Source organism: Myxine glutinosa, chromosome 2 (genome assembly GCF_964187855.1).
Source record: "Myxine glutinosa chromosome 2, kmMyxGlut1.1, whole genome shotgun sequence".
Lineage (NCBI taxonomy): Eukaryota > Metazoa > Chordata > Myxini > Myxiniformes > Myxinidae > Myxine > Myxine glutinosa.
In genome coordinates, this window is record NC_136262.1 from 30,888,251 (window position 1) to 30,911,558 (window position 23,308).

Here is a 23,308-nt window from a genome sequence, read left to right on the forward strand (position 1 = left end):
GGACAGACCAGACAGGGGTGAAAACATGATCTCCATCCACTTTACTCTTACCATTGCATGCAAATGTACTCGGATTACCGAGGCTTTGTGGTTTGCGCTATATTCATTTATTACGTACGTATGTAAGCGAATGGCGTAAGATATTCATTCGGTATCCAGTGATGCGAAAAGTGGCAGGGGTGGCGATAATTTTGTGCGTACGTAATAAAATAGACATCCTCCGTCGTCACTGAATTTTCCTGTCGACTTTTTTTTATTGTGTGTGAGGGAAATAATTAAATAAACAAAGCGTTTCGCGGAGAGCAGTCTCACTTCTCAGTCGGAATCGAGAGCACGTGGCCGACGTGACGTATTCGAACCGGACGGACGGGCGGACAGTCCGGTGACCAATCGGCGAGCTCCTCCTCAAGGGAACGGCGCAGCGGATCCGCCCCTAATGGCGGTGGCGGCTTTTACTAGCAGCTGCACCTGAGGTTCCGAAGCGAGAATCTTCGCCATGACCTCCGTGCATTTCGTCGTGCACCCGCTCCCGGGGACCGAGGAGCAGCTGTACGACCGGTGCGCAACCACACGTACACGCACGTACACCTTTTGTTTCATTCTTCACGCGAACGTTTTTGTCGAAACGGAGCCCCGGCTCGTCCACTCGCCGTGCTTCCGAGCTCGTGTGCCACCGCTAGGAAAGTCCGTAGGCTCCGCACAGGCTTGGAGGCCTAGGCCCAATGGCTGCGGTTCCTCGACGCCGGTTCGCTTCTTGTTTTTTGCGAATCCAAAGGCGTTAAAATGGTCGAGACCCGAAACACCATTAAGATGGCGCCGTGAGCCGCATTTCGAGTGGGCTTGGTTCCTGGGACTTGTGGACATCGGTATTGAATGATTTTGTCGTCGTTGCCTCGTCCTTTATCATGGAGTCGGTCGGTGTTCACGTGTTGTCCGTCGGTCCATGGTCGCGCTCCCACCACCGGGTTTCCCTCAAGTTCACCGTTGTGGGTCGTCATGGCCATCGGGCTGTTGTGTTTCGTTCGAGGTTTTTCTTTGTTCTCATTTCGACAAAGCGATCGCTTCACCTTTGGCTCTCTTGGATTTGGAATGGCCGTTCATTTTCCATTATGTGTTCTTTTCGCCTTTCGCTCCACATGAAATGGAACTACAAGGATTCGGATGCTTGTTTTCTTTCTTTATTATCATTCTTGTTTTGCTCGATGGAAGCATCTCTAATGGACAATGATTGAAGGATAGTTTATTCATTCGTTGTTGGTTGTATTATACCAAATGACGCGGCTTCGTTAATCCACACTCAGGTTAAGTTTGTGGCCACAACTGCAAACCGGGTTGGTTTTTATAACAACCTCTCGTTAAACAGCTCTTCTGTTGTTGAGCCTCAAGTAGTGAATTCCTCCTAACCCATCCTCCTAACCCATCCTCCTACCTCCTCGTCCTCCCCCTACCTCCTCGCCCTCCCCCTACCTCCTCGCCCTCCCCCTACCTCCTCGCCCTCCCCCTACCTCCTCGCCCTCCCCCTACCTCCTCGCCCTCCCCCTACCTCCTCGCCCTCCCCCTACCTCCTCGCCCTCCCCCTACCTCCTCGCCCTCCCCCTACCTCATCGCCCTCCCCCTACTCCCGTATCCTCCCCCTAGCCCCTCGTCCACTCCCTCGACCTCCCCCTACCCCCTCGCCCTCCCCCTACCCCCTCGCCCTCCCCCTACCCCCTCGCCCTCCCCTACTTCCTCGCCCTCGCCCTCTCCTGACTCCCTCTTCCTTTCCTAAATCATCACCCCCCCCCCCCCATTCCCTTACCCTCCCCCTCCCCCTGCCCCACCTACTCTCCACCCTTGTTACAGTGATAGGAGAGTTTAATAACTGACTTTTGTCTTGGCATATTCTATAATGAATGTAATGGTCAGGTAGGGAAGTAGGACAGGAGGGCAGCGCCTGGTCTTATCGTTGTTGAAGTCGTGTCCTGTCTTAAAATATTTTTGCATATAAAGACACCCGGTGAATGGAGGACTTATTCGTTGAGTCCGTTCCACACATTAACCAGTCAATGAGTATAGAAGACTGCTCTCCTCCTTCAACCGGCCGCAGGCTTGGTCAGTGTCCAGGAGTGACCACGAAGGCAGTTGTCCTGACTGAGACATGGACGGGGGAGGGGTGGGGTATAATGGTAGGACAACGCCACTGGTATCATGACGGACTTAGGAAGTTAACTGAGGAATTAATTAATTAATGCCATTTCAAGATTGCCATGGGACTGTGGTTTGAATGACTAAGTTGGGAATTGTTTGGATTTGCGAAGTGTTCACAAAAGTTTTGGAGTGGCATACCAATTATGTTTGTTTTAGATTTCAAGTACTTATAAATACGACTTTTTTCATATGCAAGGATGTAAATACCATACGTATGTATCAGTATGTATTATGTTTACGTGTAGAAATACACCAGACTTCGTGGCGGAATGGTTAGAGGGTCTGGGAGGTCGGCAGTGATTCAAACCTTGGCTGAGTCGTACCAAAGACTAAAAATGGTGTGTGCTGCTTCGCTCAGCATTTAAAAGGATAGACCACACCCAAACAACGCTCGAAGGCAATGGCAAACCACCCAGTGTAACCCTCGGCAAGAAACTGCTTCGGCAGGACCAACGCTGTAAATAGAGCATGATGCAAGTTTTCTTTTTATTTGTGTATACATTATATTTGTGTATACATTGGGAATAGGGAGGGCGATGTGTATACATGTGTATACATTGGGAAATGTGTATACATTGGGAATTGGGAATAGAATTGGGAATAATTGGGATCCCTGGTGTTGGGCTAGCGGCTAGGGTGCCGGCTTAGGATCCTAGGATCCTGGGTTCGAATCCCGGTCAATTGCTGAATTAACGCCAGGGGGGTTGACTCAGCCTGTCATCCTTCCGAGGTCGGCAAATTGAGTACCAGTTCACTGGAAATTCCCTGCTCGTCGTTAAAGGTGGCAAAAAGGGTTGGCGTCAGGAAGGGCATCCGGCCGTAAAACATTGCTTCAAAAAGGGGACCGAAAAACAACAACAACCACAGTTCCCGAAAAAGGCCAACCCCCGCTTGCAGGGAAAAATGGCCTCTAAAGGTGGTTTATACATTGGGAATAGAGCCTGTGATTGATGCTGTGTAGAGGAACAGGTTGAGATGGTTTGGTCATGTGTTGAGGAAGGATGAAAGTGACTGGTTGAGAAGAGTGATGGAAATTAATGTAGAAGGAAGTAGCGGACGGGGAAGACCGAGAAAGACTTGGCTAAAGATGTTCGAAGAAGAAATGCGGGCAAGGGGGTTAACAAGGGGAGATGCAGAAAATAGGGCAAAATGGAGAAGATTGTCATGGGGACCGCAAGGCTAACCCCTGCTCTCGCAGGGAAAATGGCCTTAAAATGCATGTTGTTGTTGTTGTTGTATCACGAAGAATACAGACGACAGGTTTCGGGTTGTTGTTGTTGGTATTACATGTATTTGTACTAGGGTGGTCCTCACTTGAAGGCAAAATTTAAACCTAAAATTCCAATATAAAAAGAAGTAAATATCACATCAAATTTGATCCATATTGGATTTCCCAGGTTGCTCGATGAGGTTGGAAGTTATGGACCATGGTGGCCTCGTGGTGGTTAGTCTCTTTTGCATCGATATAATGTCCTTTTTTTCCCTTTTGGGGAAGTGACTTCTGAGGTCCTGCCCAACTTGAAGGAAGAATTGTTTGTTCTACTTTGCAATGATGGCATTATACTCCCCAATAAAGGCCACACACCTTTCAGCGTCGTCATTTACCACCTTCAAGTGTTCAACTTTACCACCTTGTTTAACTGTCTGTGGTGTCTTCGCTGTAATCCTCTTAGCTCTCAAGACTCCGCGGTCAGAATCCAGAAAAACCACCTGGGATTTTGAGGCACGTGAAGAAGTCCATCGTGTTCCTCGTGATGAAATTCTCTTTTGACATGTCCACATTTCCTGATATTCAGCTGGATGTACTTTGGAGGTTTATCCGTGCCTTCCTTTTCATATTACTCATTTTGATTCTGGGGATACAGGTGAATCGAAGCCAATTAAACCAATGAGCTGCTCATTGAGATACTGTAGATGTCCAGCAAATCCCTTGGCGGAAGTAAACCCCTTTGGGGAGGGGGGGGGGGCAAATGAATTCGCTACAACCTTCATTGTTTGACCCTTAGGCCTCATGGCAAGTTTGGTTGAGATTTGATAAGTAACGACGGAATGTATTGCGGTCAAAAATATTCAGACAGACAGACCCCAAATTGCGTATTTTATTATGATGTAGGAAGTTAAGGTCATTGCGAGGACCAGAAATGGCACAAGTATCAGAGATCCGCGCCCTAGGCCAAAAGTAGATTCTAATGACAAAGGTGTAGATTTCACGGAGTCCTCTTTCCTCATGGCCAGAGAGGTTAACACCCAGATATTGAGGGCATGGAAGGGCTTGGCCTTACATGACACTGTGCTTCAAGTGCCATAAATGGTGCACCACTAGGAGGGAAACTACCAAGAAAGGTCCCCTAACCATAATCAGAATATGCACATATAACGCAAGCCACTTCATTGAGCAATCTGGTTGGAGATAGGAAAGTTTTAGTGCGTTGTTGTTCTTCCACCAAACTGTTTCACAGCAGTTGCTTGGTGAGCCTGAGGTTTTGTTTTGTAAATGTTAATATAGTATCGGGCACATTTGTTCAAAAGTCTAATGTTATCACGTAATTTACTAACGAAGAACGTGTCATTATGGACAGAATTATGAATGGGTAAATTTCCCTCCTCCTATGATGTCAATGGTTAGGGTGGTTAGGGCTTCGGATCCAAGGATCCTGGGTTCGAATCCCAGTCGATCGCTGAATTAACGCCAGGGGGGTTGACTCAGCCTGTCATCCTTCCCAGGTCGGTAAATTGAGTACCAGTTCACTGGTAATTCCCTGTTTATCGTAAAAAGGCGACAAACAGGGTTGGCGGCAGGAAGGGCATCCGGCCGTAAAACATTGCTTCAAAAAGGGGACCAAAAAACAACAACAACCACGGTCCCCGAAAAGGCCAACCCCCGCTTTGCGGGGAAAAATGGCCTCTAAACGGTGGTTATGATGTCAATGGCGTATTTGTCTCCATCAGCGAAGGTGGATGGATGTTACGTTTTCACGTCTGTCTGTCTGTGAGCAGGATGCCTCAAGGTTTTGGATGGATTCGGATGAAACTTAGTGGACAGGTTGGTTGTGTGACGATGACAAATGGAATAGATTTTGGTGAATATCCGGATCCGGATTGGAGAATTTTTAAGTGATTCTTCACCATTGAGAGATTAGGCCAGAAAAAATATATAGCTCGATATCTCAAAAACATATGGACGGATTCAGCCGAAACTTGGTGGATGAGTTGGTTAGGTGACAAGAACAAGGTGATTCGATTTTGGTTCTTGTCCGAATCCAGATTCGGCCTGTCAGTGGGATACAAAACATAGACTGTTCAGCCTGGCGGAAGTATTCGCTCTACCGAGTGCGAAGTGTCTCAAAAGTGCGATATCTCAAAAGGTTGTGGACGGATTTGGACGAAACTTGGTGGACAGGTTGGATGTCTGAGAAGAACGATTTGATTCGATTTTGGTGAAGATCAGAATTTGGATTCGGATATGATTTTTTTTTTTTTTTTTTTTTACGTGATTCTTCACCATTGGGAGATATGGCCAAAAACTATACATAGCAGGATATCTCAAAAAGTTTTGGATGGACTTGGATGAAACGTGGTGGACCGGTTGGGTGTCTGACAAGGACAAATAGATTCGATTTTGGTGAAGATCTTAATATGGATTGAGATACGAGGATACGAGGTTTTTATACGAGAATTATTTAATTTCTTAATTGATTCTTCACCATTGAGAGATCGGGCGAAAAGCGATATATAACATGATATTTAAAAAAGTTATGGACGACTTATGACTAAACTTGGTGGACGAGTTGTTTACGTGACAAGAACTAGCCAATTAGATTTTGGTTCAGGTCCGGATCCAGATCTGGCCTATAAGTGGGATACAAATCATACTGTCCAGCCTAGCAGAGGTATGTGTTTTACTGAGTGTCGTTCTAGTTTATTATTTGTTATCCCAGCTCCTTTCGGTTATCGCCACCCCACCTTATGCCACGATATCTTTTCTGTTATGAAATATGATGATTTTAGAATTTGACCCTACTCTATACATCTATATATAACTAGGGCATGCCCGTACTATATATATATATATCTAAAATTATATCCCCCCCCTCTATTTACATGAAATGGTTTGGTCCAAAGCGAACGGCCTGCGAGTACGGTGACAATCCCCCCCCTCTATTTACATGAAATGGTTTGGTCCAAAGCGAACGGCTTGCGAGTACGGTGACAATCCCCCCCCTCTATTTACATGAAATGGTTTGGTCCAAAGCGAACGGCTTGCGAGTACGGTGACAATCCCCCCCCTCTATTTACATGCAATGGTTTGGTCCAAAGCAAACGGCTTGCGGAGTTTGGTAAAGAAATCGCCATAGCTCGGTAACTACTTGTCCGATTAATATGAAACCTTGAAAAGGCACATCCTCGGGTCCCCAGCAATATACCTGGCAAGTTTCAAGTATATCGGACCCGTGGTTGTCGAGAAACAGCGGTCACAGACAAACACACAGACACACACACAGACACACAGAGATTACTGGAATTATAGATAGACTAGGGCATGCCCGTACTATATATATATCTAAAATTATATCCCCCCCCCTCTATTTACATGAAATGGTTTGGTCCAAAGCGAACGGCTTGCGAGTACGGTGACAATCCCCCCCCTCTATTTACATGAAATGGTTTGGTCCAAAGCGAACGGCTTGCGAGTACGGTGACAATCCCCCCCCCCTCTATTTACATGAAATGGTTTGGTCCAAAGCGAACGGCTTGCGAGTACGGTGACAATCCCCCCCCCTCTATTTACATGAAATGGTTTGGTCCAAAGCGAACGGCTTGCGGAGTTTGGTAAAGAAATCGCCATAGCTCAGTAACTACTTGTCCGATTAATATGAAACCTTGAAAAGGCACATCCTCAGGTCCCCAGCAATATACCTGGCAAGTTTCAAGTATATCGGACCCGTGGTTGTCGAGAAACAGCGGTCACAGACAAACACACAGACATACACACATACACACACACAGAGATTACTGGAATTATAGATAGACTAGGGCATGCCCGTACTATATATATATCTAAAATTATATCCCCCCCCCCTCTATTTACATGAAATGGTTTGGTCCAAAGCGAACGGCTTGCGAGTACGGTGACAATCCCCCCCCTCTATTTACATGAAATGGTTTGGTCCAAAGCGAACGGCTTGCGAGTATGGTGACAATCCCCCCCCCCCCCCCCCCTCTATTTACATGAAATGGTTTGGTCCAAAGCGAACGGCTTGCGGAGTTTGGTAAAGAAATCGCCATAGCGTGCACAAACGCGCAGGAAAGCGAAAGAATCGCAAATTAGTTTTAATTAGTTTTAAAACATAGTTTAACGCCAACATAGTTTGCCAACGTGAAATAAATGAATACGCTCTCAAATGTGCCGTCCGAGGCAGAGTCTGTTCGCCACACGTGATAGCTCGCTGCTCTCTGATTGGTTGAATCGTTTTTTGGACATAGCTCGCTAACTACTTGTCCGATTAATATGAAACCTTGAAAAGGCACATCCTCGGGTCCCCAGCAATATACCTGGCAAGTTTCAAGTATATCGGACCCGTGGTTGTCGAGAAACAGCGGTCACAGACAAACAAACAGACATACACACATACACACACACACACACACACACACACACACACACACACACACACACACACACACACACACACACACACACACACACACACACACACACACACACACACACAGAGATTACTGGCATTATAGATAGATAACACATGCTCTATGTAATTATATATACATATATATAGTGTATTGCCACCAGGTGGCAATACACTATATATATATATATGTATATATAATTACATATAGAGCATGTGTTATTATATATAGATGTATAGAGTAGGGTCAAATTCTAAAATCATCATATTTCATAACAGAACTGATATCGTGGCATATTTCCGAACGGCAAAGAAAAGATAATTGTCATTGAGGCAGCGGTCATGTTGAAATTGTGTAGTAACCAATGAGCTTGCCCTAAAATGTCACATGCCTTGGGCACGAGAGCATCACAAATCGTATGGTGAATATTCAAATTGCGTTTTGAAATTGGTTATTTGTCGGTTTCCGGTTCCGGGAAAAAACAAACCCGGCTGCTACTCACGGTTTGTTATCGGGGAGTTGTGGATTAGGTTGGATATGGGAAAATGTATCGCCGTGTAGTCCGCGGAGAGAAACTACCTTGCATGGATTCGGAAAGCAATGAAGGAAGCAAACATCGCAGTTTGGCAGCAGGAGGCAGAAAGGTACTAGATGACTAGAGAGAGCTGTTTGTGGTGTTTGAAAGAAATGGGAAGCCATTTTGCTTTTTTTGTCATCCAGCCCTCATCGTTTCGAAAACGTTCAATGTGAAAGGCATTTAGGGATGAAGCATTATGTAAGTTGTGCGGATGCGCCCCACATATATCATCGAGAGCTGCAAGGGTCTCCCTCTATGGTTGATGGGTCGAGAACCACTACCCTACACATTTACGGAAAGATAATTTGCATGCTTTCTTCTACCCAGATTCCCTGGGATATTAATTTTAACCCCCACTCCTTCCCTCCAACCCCCCATGGATCTGGGCTATTAACCTCCCCCTGGAGCTCTGAGAAGGTATCACAGAGAAGGCTGTGATCCAAGGTGAGGGTTTGTGTAGCTGACTGGATTACTGATAGAAACAGAGTGGCTGTGAGTTTCGGTTGTTGGACCGGGAGGTTGTAAGTAGTGGGGTACCTCAGGGATCCCTTCTCGGACCATTATTAGTCCCCTAACCAGAGGGTTCGGTTTGCTCTCCGTCTGTCTCTGTCTTTGTCTCTGTGTCTGTCTATCCGTCCCACCTGTAGTTTTCTGCACTTTTTCCATACCCTTTAACATATTCAACTGAAACTTGATCCATGGCTTTATTATGACAAGTTTCAAAACAATTTTGATTTTTGGGCTGTTTCACCAAATTTTCATGTAGTTACACCCTTTTTGAACTGAGAAAATATAACTTTATACATGGGTCAGTTTTCCAGACTTTTTCCCCCCTTACCCTTTAACATATTGAACTGAAACTTGGGAGGGGTCTTGTATTGCAAAGCAATTCTCACTCTTGTTAATTCATAATCTACATCAATGATTTTGACGATGAGGTTAAGAGATGTGACTTTCCAAATTTGTAGATGACACAAAGCTTTGAGGTGAGGTTGATAGGAGAAAGGAAGGTGATCCGATTCAGTAAAGGCAAGGTATTCCGAGATTGGCAGATGCAGGTTAACATATGCAAATGTAAGGTGCTGGGAATGGGGCGCAATTATAGAAATAGGGACTACATGATGGAAGGGGTAGTCTTGGACCATGTGACACAGGAGGATCTGGAGGTGTTTTTGACATGGGGTGAGCTGACAGCAGCATGCCAATGCCAAGCAGCTATAGGTAAAACCAATAGGGTTTTGGGTTGTATTAATAAGATTTTAAAAAAAATTTGAATTTTTTATTTTTTGTATTGTGTTACATGTGGTGATGTCTGTGCTTGCACCACTGCTCTCATCCCTACTCCTTCATATCCCCCCCCCCCAACCCCCTTCCCCTGTCCCCAGGCAGTGAATATAACTTTATAAACTGTTAGGTTGAATCGATATTTCATGTCGATGTAGCACAGGCTTGATGGGCTGAATGGCCTTGTGTATCCTTGCATGTTGTGCAACACAGCATTCCCTTGTCGGGACATTTTCATAAACTGGCTTGATAGGGCAGTTTGTACATCATTCTCCAATTGAGATGTGCGAAAACATTGACAAGGTGGCCCTCCTGATGTTTGATTAAACATTGACTACTTAGCCAAGCAACTCCATATAATCGGCCCTCGACGGTGATCGAAACGGCACATTTGTGTTCAGATTCTAAAATCAAAATGGCTGCTCTTCACAAATACTTTTGGACGAGTAATACTGAGTTTATTATTTTGATCCTATCTAATTAAATACAGTATTCCATGCACATTTCATTGTCTCGTACAATATTCTTTCAGCTTGTTTATCATGCTCACTGTGTGCTCGTGTTTATCATAGGCTGCGGGAGGTGTCGGAAAAGCTGAGCAAAACTTCAGTGCCCAGGTAGGATTTTATTTCGTCAGTTTGTGATGTGACTAACCTGCTCCGCATCTGCGTTTTTGCTGACCAATTCATAAGCCAACGGGGTTCTGACTCCACTGAAAATATACAGTTTTTCTCAAAGTGGATCCCAGAGATTCTTAGGTTCATGTAACATGCCATTGATGAGATTGCACACACGCATGCACAATGCACATGTACGGTTGCTTTATCGGTCACTTACAGTCAGAGGTTTCAGCTTTGCTTGGTATTCCTTCCCCAATCTGAGTGGTGATTTTGAATACAGACTTTTAAACTAAAAAAATTATATTGGGTTATTCCTCATGGAATTTTTTGCCATCTTTCAACATTGCTTTAGGTACGAAGCGTAGGGATTTTCAACTGATTGCGCTTTCTTTCGCTTACGCTTTCTTGGTTTAACAAATGAATTTCAACTCAAACGATCTGTAATGTGGAATTAATTTTTTCTTGGATTACCAAAATGTTTTGAACCATTATGGATCAGTTAACTTGAACTCTTTTATAGCGAATTTGTTAAACCCTGCTATGGCCAAACCATGACTGTCAGTTGAACTGCACAAGCAAAGGTGAAACATGGAAATGTTTTCTTAATTCATGTTTTTTTAAAAAAAGTAGATGAGCGTTTAAAGAGAGGTTAAGTAAAATTATTTACTGTAGCTACATACTTAGCCATGCAAATTCGACTCCGTTTGTTGTGTTTCTTGTTGGGATGGCAAGATGGCCTTTTTTTTGTCTACTGAATCGAGGCTCGTGAAAGAGCTAACATTTATTTCACAAACAAATCAACCAGACAAACAAAATATATAAAAAGAGGGAGCGGAAGACAAGATGGGGAGAGAAGGGGAAGCACATAAACACAACATTTGAGAGCAGGGAGATGTGTGGGAGGGAGAGGGCTTGGGGGGAGGAGGTGTGGGAAGGGGGGGGGGGGGAGGGGAGAAGTATAAAACACAAGGACACCAAGGACTTCCAGGACAGAAGTTGGTATTTCAAAAAAGTGTAATTGGGGTGAAATTAGCAGGGGTAGAAAAGATCAAGGTTTTGGATGGGGGAAGATAAGAGATGGTGGTGAACAGCTGTTTTAAAGACCTGGAGGGTGGAGTGGGATTGAAGAGAGTGAGGGAGTTTGTTCCAGAGGCGGGAGAAAAGAGGAATGAAGGAGGAAAATGCCTTTGTGGCATTGTGCACTCGACTCTGAACTGTCAAGCCAAGGTTGCAATCCTGATCCAGCTATAAACTGTCATCCTGGTGTTTTACAGGCAGGGTGATTCACCAGTGTGTATGCCGTCCCTTGGATGGACGTTAAACGGGCGTCCCATCTGCCGGCATTAGTTGATGGACCACAGTTTACCTTCGCGAAGAGTAGGCGAGTTATCGCCGGCACCATGGCCAAATTTACAAATTCCTGCCCTAACCTTGCTGGTCAGCCGGTTTGTGAAAGACTTCGACCAATCTCCCCCCCCCCCAACGAACTCCACAAGCAAGTGGGAAACTTGTTGCCGTCATTGAAGAAGAAGAAGAAGAAGTTTCATTCCATCTTTAACAGTTTTACTGCAAAAATTGTAGTCTGATCAATGACGTTGCTCCAATTGGTGTTGAATTTGATCTCGGGTATTATACCTACCTATCTGTCCTTTTTTCCATTGATGATACTAAAGGATTTTGTCTTTATTTTGTTTGTTTAATTCCAACTTAATATCCACATGTTTCTGGTTGTGTTTTTTCAGCCATCATGTCTTCAGCTCTCTGGAACAGTTTACAATAAGGCAGTGTGTCGTTGGTCCTGGACACGCCGCCTTCTTACTCGAGGTGTGTTTCTGTGCGAAGCTCGGAGCCTTGTTTGTTGCACTACTGAAGTGTAACAGGACAATTGAAAGGGGAATCGGGAGGGTGGTGGGGGTAGGAGGGTTGGAATTTGTTGATGTGATATCTGCATTGTAGAACGAGTTCATTTTTCAGATCTCTGTGTTTGATTTGTTTCCCTATGTGTGCTCAAGCTAAATATCAACACAGATTGAATAAGACTGCAGGTACCCGAATGTCTGTCGGATGTTTAATTTGTTGACGTTCTCCCTGTTTTCTACTTACCGATGTAAAGTTAGTCTGCCTTTGTAGCTGAGACATCCTCATTGTGTGGTGTGTCTCATGTGACAGGATGGACGTGTCTGCAGAATTGCCTTCTCTATACACCCAGAGCGCCTTGACCTGGGAAAGCCAGACAGCTCTGACAGGTTACTTTAATAAATATGCACTTGGGCCATTGAATTATTTACCTGGCCACGTCCTTCAAACCACAATATTTATGCCCTGGGCCACACGTTGATACTTTTTACACTTGCATATATTGAACATTCCGTCGAAAGCGATGGCTCACACCATCATATCGATTAATGAACTTTCACCTCTGTGTATGTGTTGTTTATTTTGACCATTTATATCCTCATGATCTAACTGGCCCACGTGCCATAACCCGGTGTATCCAGCCCCAAGCAAGGCAGCACTTCAGGATCCGGAAGGACATCACGCCTGGGTCGCAGCTCCGAGTCCCCATGGCTGCTTTCTGGTTCCGATTCTCTGGGGCGTCTGACAAGCCACCCTTTGGGGTCGGTGCACTTTGGTTATTCTCATGCACAAAAATATCGAGAATCTGCACCTAGGATGTTTGGGTATCTGTTGGGGAACACGAGGGCTTCGTTGAATTGTTTGATGAAATACTAAATCGGCTATTTGTATTGGTATAAGTTTACAATTGAAAAAGCTGGACTTACAAGTACCAGACAACTCCATCTTTTTCAGTTTTATACTTTTACTGATTAAATTCGACTGGATGAAGCATAACAAACTGCATCGATATTTGTATTACTTTTAGATGTTTTTAATACAAGATATAGGCCCGTGTAAGAGTGGGTGATAGAGAAGAAAACAGCGATGTACTGACAGTGGGGGCAGTGGGGGCAGTGGGGACACGACTAGAAAAAAACAGGAAAAGAGGAGGGGAGGAAACAGTAATTTGCAATGAAGAGGGTTGGGTATGTAGGGTTAAGGTAATAGAAAAGAGTTGCAGGCACGTGTGGATTATGACATCATATGCATGTATGGATTGTTCATGAATATTCATGAGTAGTAGAACTTATTTAGCAATTGGGGACAGTTTCCCTTCATGCCGTGTATGTTTGTGAAGATATGGCGAGTGGGTCTAGTTACACTTTCCATGTATATATTTTTTACACACTAGCGAAGAACTCACTCCGAGCTTCTAACCAAACCTAAGGTTTCCAACCAACCTGATGGCACGTGGCAAGGCAGTGTATTTAGGCCTCCGCCGACGGAGTCGCCAGAGGCGTTATATGTTCAGGTTGTCTGTCCATGATAGGTTTTCGTTACTGCGATAACTTGAGAACAGCTGAAGGGAACTTAGTCAAACTTGGTGCAGGTATGTATAATGAGTTAAAGATAAACTGATTAGATTTTGTGTTCACGAGGTCAAAGGTCAGATGTCATGTTGGGTAAAAATCCTGTTACCGCAATAACTTGTGAACCAGTGATGGGATTCTGACCAAATTTGGTGCAGGTATGCATAATGATGTAAAGATCAACTGATTCGAATTTGGGACCGAGAGGTCAAAAGTCAAAGTCTGTAATATGTCTATAACTTAAGAATGGCTGAAGTGATTTAATTCAAACTTTGTACAGGTATGTATAATGATGTAAAGATTAATTGATTATAATTTGGAGTCAACAGGTCAAAGGTCAAAGTCTATAATAGGTCTGTAACTTGAGAACGGCTAAAGGGGTGTAATTCAAACTTGGTGCAGATATGTATAATGATGTAAAGATTAACTGATTAGATTTTGGGGTCCCAGGGTCAAAGGTCAGAAGTCGTGTCAGGTAAAAATGTGCTAACTTGTGAACAGCTAAAGGGATTTAAATTAAAACTTGGTACAGGTATGTATAATGATGTAAACATGAACTGATTAAATTTTGGGGTCAATAGGTCAATGGTCAGAGGTCATGTCAGGTAAAAATGTGATAACTTGAGAACAGCTGAATGGATTTCAAGCAAACTTGGTACAAGTATTATAATGATGTAACAATGTGGGCGGAGGCATATCGGTCAACCTCACGTCAAAGTGTTCTGTGGTTTTTTTGGGGGGTTTTTTTCTTTACCGGCAATGGGTACAACGATGTTTTCAAGTAATTCCATCAGGCCCTTCATGTGTATTTGAAGATGGGTGACATCTGAGGCAGCTAACCTAGGCAATTTTTGAAAAAATCAAAATATTACTGTAAAATGTTATTAGAGATGTATGAAGTGCTGAAGTATAGATAGTAAAGAACATTAATTGCATTTATGTTCATTTGTTGCTCACCTTTGCCGATCACTGTTGGGGGAAAAGGTTAAAAAACACTAAGGTAGAGGATAGTAGAATATTCCATTGATAACAACCCTTTCACTGTGGGAGTGGAGGAAGCCATTAAGCCAGGTATGAAAGCAGAGTGATGTTCAGCAATAGAAGTGGCCTGGGGCTGTCGGTAGCATGCAGAGTGGGCTCCAGCAGAAGAGCCCTGAATAAGTTAATTTTTTTTCTTTTCTTTTTCTTTTTTCTCTTTAGAGAAGCAAGGCTCATTGAAGAGCAAGGTAGATCTGACAGTGGAATAAACATCAAGGGAGCGAATGAACGCAATAAGAGGAAAAGGAGGAGGGGAGGAAACACTGAAACCACCAAGTAAGATGTTTGGGTTCGGAAAGGTTAATGGGAGTAATAAAGATCATGCGACAGAATTGGGGATGACGAGATGGTGGTGCACTGTTTGCTTGAAGTCCTATAGGGAAGAATGAGACAGAACAGCCTCTGGAAGGTGGTTCTATAGACTGGAGAAATGAGGAATTATAGTTTACGTGTGCAGACAGCCTGGATTTTGGATGTTCAATCAGTAGGGAGTTACTGGAAGAACGCGTGCATTTGGGATTAGTTAGGAAGGGTCGGTAGACTGAGTAGAGGGAGCAATATTGGAGAAGAGCCAGTTAAAAAAAAAAGAAAAATAATAGAGGCCACTGACCTGCTTGCGATGTGAAAGCAGACTTTGAGGTTCGACCTCATCACGGGAGATTCCAATAATTTTGATAGCTTTAGATTCCACAGAATCCTGGAGAGACAGGTGTAATGCTGTGGTGCCAGCCCATAGTGTGTATGTCATACTGTGTACATGTTTAAAAACGGGGACAAAGGCCTGGCTTTTGTAGACTTTGCATATCGCTGATTTTCCCATGTAAGACTTGGAACAATGGAGGATGCTCAGTCGGTCGCTGATGTTGGAGGCCAGCTTTTTTATCTGGTCGGCTCAGGACAGGTCATGGCCGATGGTCTCATGCGGATAGCTTCTCTCTTGAAGTTTATAACTCGCTTCTCTACACTTTTCTCACTAATTCATTAACCCCCATTTAATCGTCATTTCTCACATTAACCCCCAACCTACAAACGCACTCTTTGATTAATGACACAACCCTCTTTAACCCATGAAAGTTCCATTTTTCAGCAGAATAGTTTTTAGAATTATTGGCAGTGGGATTGTGTGAGATAAACGTTTCCAAGATTTTTTTTCTTCCTCAGTTTAAATGCCTCTACATCCCATAATAAATCTTTTACAGGTTCAAAAGCTCATAGAGGAGCAGCAACTCAAACTGTGCACACGTGTAGATAAACATAAATGAAACTCAGGTCATACAGAGAAACGGCCGTTGAGCTTGGGGGGGAAGTGATATAACTTCCTTGGGACATTATCGGTACTGGTGACACCATCTCTACACTCACCCAAGCAATTGAGAAATTTCTTCCTCTCCATGGATGCTAACAGATGGGGGTTTGTTTGTGCTATATTAAATGCCGAGCATCAAGCGAGGAAGCAGCACGTACCATTTTCAGTCATTGGTACGAGTCGGCCATTGTAGGAATGGAACCACCAATCTCGTAGACTCGGAGCAGACCATTGCCATCGAGTGGAAAGGGGTAATGATGTTTGTAGCCATTATGCCATTAGGTCATGTCATTTGAATTATGTCATTAAAAGTGACAGTAAAACCATTTGAAAAATAAATTCCATTATAGTACTTTGGCCGGCCTTCCGTCTCACACTGGTAATGGTGCCTTTGTCCCTTGTTTCCATGCATGGCTCTCTACTTGTTACTGGGTTCAGCAATCAAAGGAAAACTCAATGGATAGATACAACAACAACACAACAACATGCATTTTAAGGCCATTTTCCCTGCTAGAGCGGGGGTTAGCCTTGCGGTCCCCATGACAATCTTCTCCATTTTGCCCTATTTTCTGCATCTCTCCTTGTTAACCCCCTTGCCCGCATTTCTTCTTCCACCATCTTTAGCCAAGTCTTTCTCGGTCTTCCCCGTCCTCTACTTCCTTCTACATCAATTTCCATCACTCTTCTCAACCAGTCACTTTCATCCTTCCTCAACACATGACCAAACCATCTCAGCCTGTTCCTCTTCACAGCATCAATCACAGGCAATATTCCCATCATCTTTCGCAATTCATCATTTGTCTTCCTCTCTCTCAACGATACTCCGCACATCCATCGAACCATTCGCATTTCCACCCTTTCCAGCCTTCATTGCTGCTCTACGTTCATTACCCATGTCTCGCTCCCATAAATCATAACACTTCTCACACATGCAGCATACACCTTTCCCTTCAGCTTCAGCGACACTCTCCTCCTCATCAGCACGCCACTCAGTTCCCGAAACTTCTTCCATGCCCATCTCACTCGAGCAACCGTTGCCGAGACTGATCCACCTTCTCCATTCAGCATGTCTCCGAGGTAGCAAAATGTTTTCACACCTTCCAGCTTCACGCCGTCTCCAAGATCCAACTCAACATTTCCTCCATCTGCAGCTCCCTCTGTGCACACCTTACATTTGAATGTAGCTGCCACACTGGTAAATGACCCTCTCAGATCACTACATTTTTGATGAACCCACTCAGCGCACATTGTACATTGAATGGAGTTCACTCCGACACCCTTCCTGCACACAGCACACGGCCACTTCCCAGTTCTTTCCACCTCACCACATGCTTTACCACTTGCCATCACCTTCGTCTTTCCGATATTCACCTTCAGACCTTTTGTCTCCATACATTCCTTCCACTTGTTCATCTTTTCCTTCAGTCCATCCATACTTTCCGCAATCAACACCAGATCATCTGCATACAACAACTCCCACGGTAAACCCTCCTTTACGTTCTGAGCCAGCACCTCCATCACAGCTACAAATAGTAGTGGACTTAGTACCGACCCCTGATGCACTCCCACCTTCACCTCAAACTCACCACTGTTCCCGTCCTTCGTCCTTACAGCTGTGCGTGCTCTTTTGTACATTGCCATCACTACTCTGATCAACCATTCCTCCACTCCTAACTTCCTCAATGCCCATGTCAATACTTTGCGTGGAACCCTATCGAATGCTTTCTCCAGATCAACAAACCCAAAAAACAACTTCTTCCTCTTCTCCATGTACTTCTCCTGCAACTGCGTCGCAATGAAAAGCGCATCTGTCGTTCCTCTTCCTGGCATAAATCCAAACTGCATTTCGTCGATCTTCACTTTCTTCCTTATCCTCCTCTCCAACACCCTTTCCAATACCTTCATTCCATGCTCCAATAACTTTATCGCTCGGTACGAGCCACACTCCAGAGGGTCACCTTTCCCCTTGTATAGAGGGACGAGGGTACTCAGTTCCCAATCCACTGGAATGCGGCCTTCTTTCACCACCAGATTACAGATCTCTGTCATTCTCTTCACACCCCAACTTCCTGCTGCCTTCAACATATCTCCCACAACTCCCGTTGGCCCTCCCGCTTTTCCACTCTTCATTGCTTTTATCGCTTCCTCAACTTCCTTCTCAGTTATCTTCTCTGCCGGTCCTAAAACTGGGTTACTCTCTATGTTGCCATCCCATTCATTCTCTGTATTCAACAGCATTTCCATATATCTTTTCCATCTTCCTTTAATTCCATCTGGGTCGACAACGATTTGTCCCACTTCATCCTTCAAGCAACTCACCCCCATCACGTCACACCTCTCTTTCGCTATGTGCTTTGCAATCCTGAATACTGCTTTCTGACCCTCTTCCGAATCCAAGCGTTCTCCGAACATTTTCCTACATGCCTCCTGCGCCTTTGCTACCTCTTTCTTTGCAGCCTTCCTGGCTGCCTTATAACTTTCATGCTCTGCTGTTTCTGCTCCCGTACCCTTCGCCTTCTGCCACTCCTTGAACTTCTTCCTCTTCTCGTCAATCCTCTTTCCAACTTCATAATCCCACCACCATGTTTCCGAGTGCCTCTAGTGCCACCATGATAGATGTTGACACAATATTTTGTGACCCTATAATATATAATTAAGATGACTTGCCAATTGCATGCTCGATCAGGGTCTCCCAGATAGCTCAGATGGCAGAGCATTGGTACGGTTTTCCAGAGGACCTGGGTTCGATTCCTGGTCTGGGCACGTAATTTTCCCAAATATATAAATTTAATAATCGAGGAACAGCCAATAATCATGCCCTGAAGAGAATGAAGAAGAGATATGCAAACACATTTTGTATTTATATAAAAAATAACACCCGGACATCTCTGATTATTTGGAAAGAGGTAAATGGGCTCGCTTTGCAGAAATTAATTCTGCACCGTGTACCACAATATAACTTATTCATAACTCCCGATTCAATGCAATCATATGTTCTTTCCGTTCCTCATCCTGCTTTGAAAACTATGACAAACCTCATTCGTTTTGATGATGTTGTAACAAACTTCAGTCAAAATCATTTCTCAAACGTTTAATTTTCATTGCCAGAATCGTATGCCTTCCAAAATTATGCCTCCTTGCACAAAATATCAGCTAATTGCATTCCAATTTTGATTAAATTTGCCTGATTACTTTATCCTGTAATTATCCAGCCATCTGGCGTGTTGATCCCTTTCACACCTACAAAGGTTCCATTAACTTTTTGAAGTGTGTACGTGGCCTCTTTGCTATTCCCTCTTGGCACTGACGACGAGCGATTTATCAGCAGTACATGACGGAATGATGAATGATCAGATTAAAATCTGACTCGAGGGAGACTTTTCATTTGCTCGGATGCCATATGTCGTATTTTCATGTCCCCTGGTTTATTATTTGCTGCCTCTACCCAAACTTCCCTTTTGTTATCCCCACGCTGTCTTTGTCTCCGCCCGTCACGCTATCTACTCCTAATTGGTTGGGCAAAAATTCACCAAACTTCATAGTTGTGATCAACTCATGACAGGAAGGTGCAAGAGCACTAGCATTTTTGGCCCCGCCCCCTCTAGCTTGGTCAAAAGGTCAGATACCAAAAAATGCAATTATGGGCACCTTTTAAAACTTTTCATGACTTCGTATATGCAATCAATATTTGGGGTCGCATGAAATATGTAACGATTTTTTATTGATTTGACCCTGATTCATGCCCCAGGTCATGGGGACTTGAGAGGTCAAAATGGGGAATTTTTTTTTTTTTAACCTCAAAATTTGATGAGGTCATTCTTGGTGGAACCTTGTGCCATATTTACCTCCGCCACCGAAGGTGGATGGAGGTTATGTTTTCACCCCTGTCTGTCTGTCTCTGTCTGTCTGTTTGTCTGTCCGTTTGTGAACAAAATAGCTCAAAAAGTTGTGGATGGATTCCGACGAAATTTGGCAGAGATGTAGTGTATGTGACAACGACAAAATTATTAGATTTTGGTGAAGATCCGGATCCGGATTCGGATCCAGCTGCTATAATTATTTGAGTGATTCTTCGCCATTGGGAGATAGGGCCAAAAACGACATATAGCAGGATATCTCAAAAAGTTGTGGACGGATGATTTTGATTAAATGTGATTCTGTATTGTGATTTTCTGGTCTATTCCAGGGTAGAAAACGTAAACTGTTCACCTGGCGGAGGTATGCTCTCTACTGAGTGCCATTCTAGTTTAACTTTGCTTTAGTTGGGAAGCGTGGGGATTTGCCATTGCACACCACTCTAGTTTGACTTTATTTCGTTTCTCCCTTCAGGCGATGGAGTTCGGGCATGGGTGGTGCTTCCAGCCGCTCTACATCAAGCCCACGGGACTCGCGTCGTCAAACTCGGGTCATCCGTACCGGACGAGACCGTAGCTCTGCTTTACTTGGGAGCCAACCCATGGTACCTGCCTCGGCTATTCCCGAGGAGCTCGTCTCACAGGTGCACTCCCCCCCCCCCCCCCCCATCCCCACGACACAATTGTGCAGTTGGAACAAGTTATTCTGAACTGTTGGACCATTTGTCTTGTACACCTTCCTTCTAAACTTTAATAACGGGGAATTATTCATTTGGCACTTAAATTGTTTGATTAAAGATTGGTTTAGTGAACTGAGCATTTGACTGACGTACCTGTTTCAGGCCCAAATGGTGCTCCAAGGAAAGTCTCGCAATGTCATTATCCGGGAGCTGCAGCGCACTAACCTAGACGTCAACCTGGCCGTCAACAACCTGCTAAGTCGAGATGACGATGATGGAGATGATGGGGATGATACAGGCAGCGAGTCCTACCTACCAGGAGGTATATCTTTTTACTGCTGTTCTTCATTCTCTCTCTTTCTCTTTTTCTTCCTCTTTCACTCTCTCTCTCCTTGTCCGACTCCAAAAATCAATAAAGTCTTGGTAGATTTATAATTTGATCTGTTAGTGTTGGCTTAGTCTGGTTGGTTTGGTGTTGGCTTAGCGGCTTGGGATCCAAGGATCCTGGGTTCGAATCCCGGTCGATCGCTGAATTAACGCCAGGGGGGTTGACTCAGCCTGTCATCCTTCCGAGGTCGGCAAATTGAGTACCAGCTTGCTGGGATGAATGATCCCGGTGTGTACCCCGGTTTAGAATCGGTACACCGTATCCCTGCGCATCGTAAGAGCGTGACCAAGGGTTGGCGACAGGAAGGGCATCCGGCCATAAAAACATTGCCTCAAACAGGGAACCATGATTGTCATGGGGCCCGCAAGGCTAACCCCCGCTCTCGCGGGGAAAATGGCCTTAAAACAATCATTCATTCATTTCATTCAGTCATCAAAATTATTTGAAGGTTTATTGTCATCTCTAAGTCACCCCACCCCCACTCCCTCCTCATTTTCACTTATTCCAGAAGGTTAGGTAGAATTAGGAATTCGAAGCTTCTCAAATTTCCAATACAGTTGTACCTCGTTTAACGTTGATTTGCTATGCATCTTTGTCCTGGAAAACAATTTTTGCAAAAATAAAAATGAAGAAAATCCATAAACGTGGAGAGCTCTCCGAATAAACGCACTCGCCACCATTGTTTGTGCTGTATGCACACGCTCTGAGCCAATCAGTGCTGTTTACTCCGCCTTCATTTTGCAGCAGGATGAGCGTCCTCCCACCTCGTCTCCCACCTCTGCCATGGAAGAGGTGCAGGAGTGACAGCAATTATTATTTTTCACAGATGTTTGTACATACTGATGTTATAACAAAACAAAAAAAAAACATTCTTTTTTTTATTTTATAAAATAATATATTTACCATCTGTATTATTATTGGCGCTATTAGCGATAACCCCAATGAAGCCCTCATAGGCCACTCATGCATAATAAATAACGCTGTTGGCAACGCATCTCCATATAAACAATGGTACAATGCCTCATTTTAGCCCATTTTTGATTAGCACTCTCTTTTCCAGGAACGCATTCTGTGTGCTAAGTGAGGTATTACTATACATAAACAATACTAACGAGGTATCTCTTGTGACCTTTTGTGTTTATCAGGCATTGCAGTGACATCTCCATGTCATGCTGCTAAATGGATGTTGCTTGTCTGTGTCCCACTGTTACTTGCCATTAATACAGTTCAACCAAACTGACAATTGTTTAATCAATGGTATCTCAGTACCACACACGTAGCATGCAAGTACGGCCTATCACAAAAGCTTCGCTTTCGCACATAGAGCGAAGTTGTAAGCAGATGTAGCACCCGGTTTTCAGTCCATATAAGATGGATATTTAACCCTTGCATTGCGTGTCTCATGCCAACAGAGGACCTGATGTCTCTGCTTGATGCAGATATTCACTCGGCCCACCCAAGCGTCATTATCGACGCTGATGCCATGTTTTCGGATGACATCAGCTACTTTGGCTACCCATCGTTCCGTCGCTCTTCACTCTCCCGCCTCGGCTCACGGGGTGAGCCCTCTTGTTGGCCACCGCCATTGTGGCATCTTGTATTGTGGTCTACTGGTCCTGCAAAATGCCTGAGGCCTGAGGGAAAAAAGCACCAATAAGTGAACAAACTAGGGTTTCTTTTGTGACAAACATTCTCCATCAATACCATCCAGATTTGCTGCAAATAAATGCCGGTTTATGGGGTGGGTGTTTCCAGCAGCGGAAAGCAAGTTGAACACGTAGTATGGTAATGTTGATAGATCCAGCAGTTTTCCTTTGCACTTCCACTGTATGGACCACGTTTTGAGAGTTTTTTTTTTTTTTTTTTTTTAAGCCTCACTACCACGCTCTTATGCTATTAGGTGTAGTGTGTGGAGGATGATGTCATGATGTGCTGATGGTGGTTGCAGCTGTGTTTTACTTGTGGTGAGCTTTATCCGTGATGCTCTATGGCATTCGCGTATGGTGAGTACAGGTGAGTGTACTGGGCCCTCAGCGTCTGACGCATTTTCCCCAAACTGGTGTGACTCACCCCATACCAGTTCTCCTTCTGCCGGTAGAACGCGACCCGGAGCTGCTCCGTGAACGCGAATCGGTGCTGCGACTACGTGAACGCCGTTGGCTTGATGGTGCTGCCTTTGATTCTGAACGACCTGGCAGCCGCGAGTCTGATCATGGTGCTGAGAGGAAGCTTGCCCCTCCCAGTCAGAGTCCTGTGTCCCTCGGCGAAGAGCTGCAGTGGTGGATTGATAAGGTGCCCTT

The 23,308-nt window shown here is 44.5% G+C and overlaps 1 protein-coding gene across 20 annotated transcripts in view; it reads left to right on the forward strand.

Annotated features, from left to right (window-relative positions):
* Positions 1–408: 408 nt before the first annotated feature.
* UBR5 (ubiquitin protein ligase E3 component n-recognin 5) overlaps positions 409–23,308 on the forward strand; it is a 110,298-nt gene continuing 87,398 nt past the window's right edge. For 16 of the 20 annotated variants that reach the window (XM_068108490.2, XM_068108504.2, XM_068108493.2 and 13 more), the window contains exons 1-10: positions 414–558; positions 10,267–10,311; positions 12,057–12,138; positions 12,484–12,560; positions 12,813–12,932; positions 14,943–15,056; positions 20,416–20,584; positions 20,783–20,942; positions 22,421–22,567; positions 23,089–23,300. In XM_068108490.2, coding sequence (XP_067964591.1) covers positions 497–558; positions 10,267–10,311; positions 12,057–12,138; positions 12,484–12,560; positions 12,813–12,932; positions 14,943–15,056; positions 20,416–20,584; positions 20,783–20,942; positions 22,421–22,567; positions 23,089–23,300 — 1,188 coding nt within the window. In that variant the 5' untranslated portion in view covers positions 414–496. Of the gene's footprint in view, positions 559–10,266; positions 10,312–12,056; positions 12,139–12,483; positions 12,561–12,812; positions 12,933–14,942; positions 15,057–20,415; positions 20,585–20,782; positions 20,943–22,420; positions 22,568–23,088; positions 23,301–23,308 lie in introns of all 20 variants that reach the window. The other 4 variants (XM_068108503.2, XM_078773102.1, XM_068108501.2 and 1 more) reach the window with 2 other exon arrangements.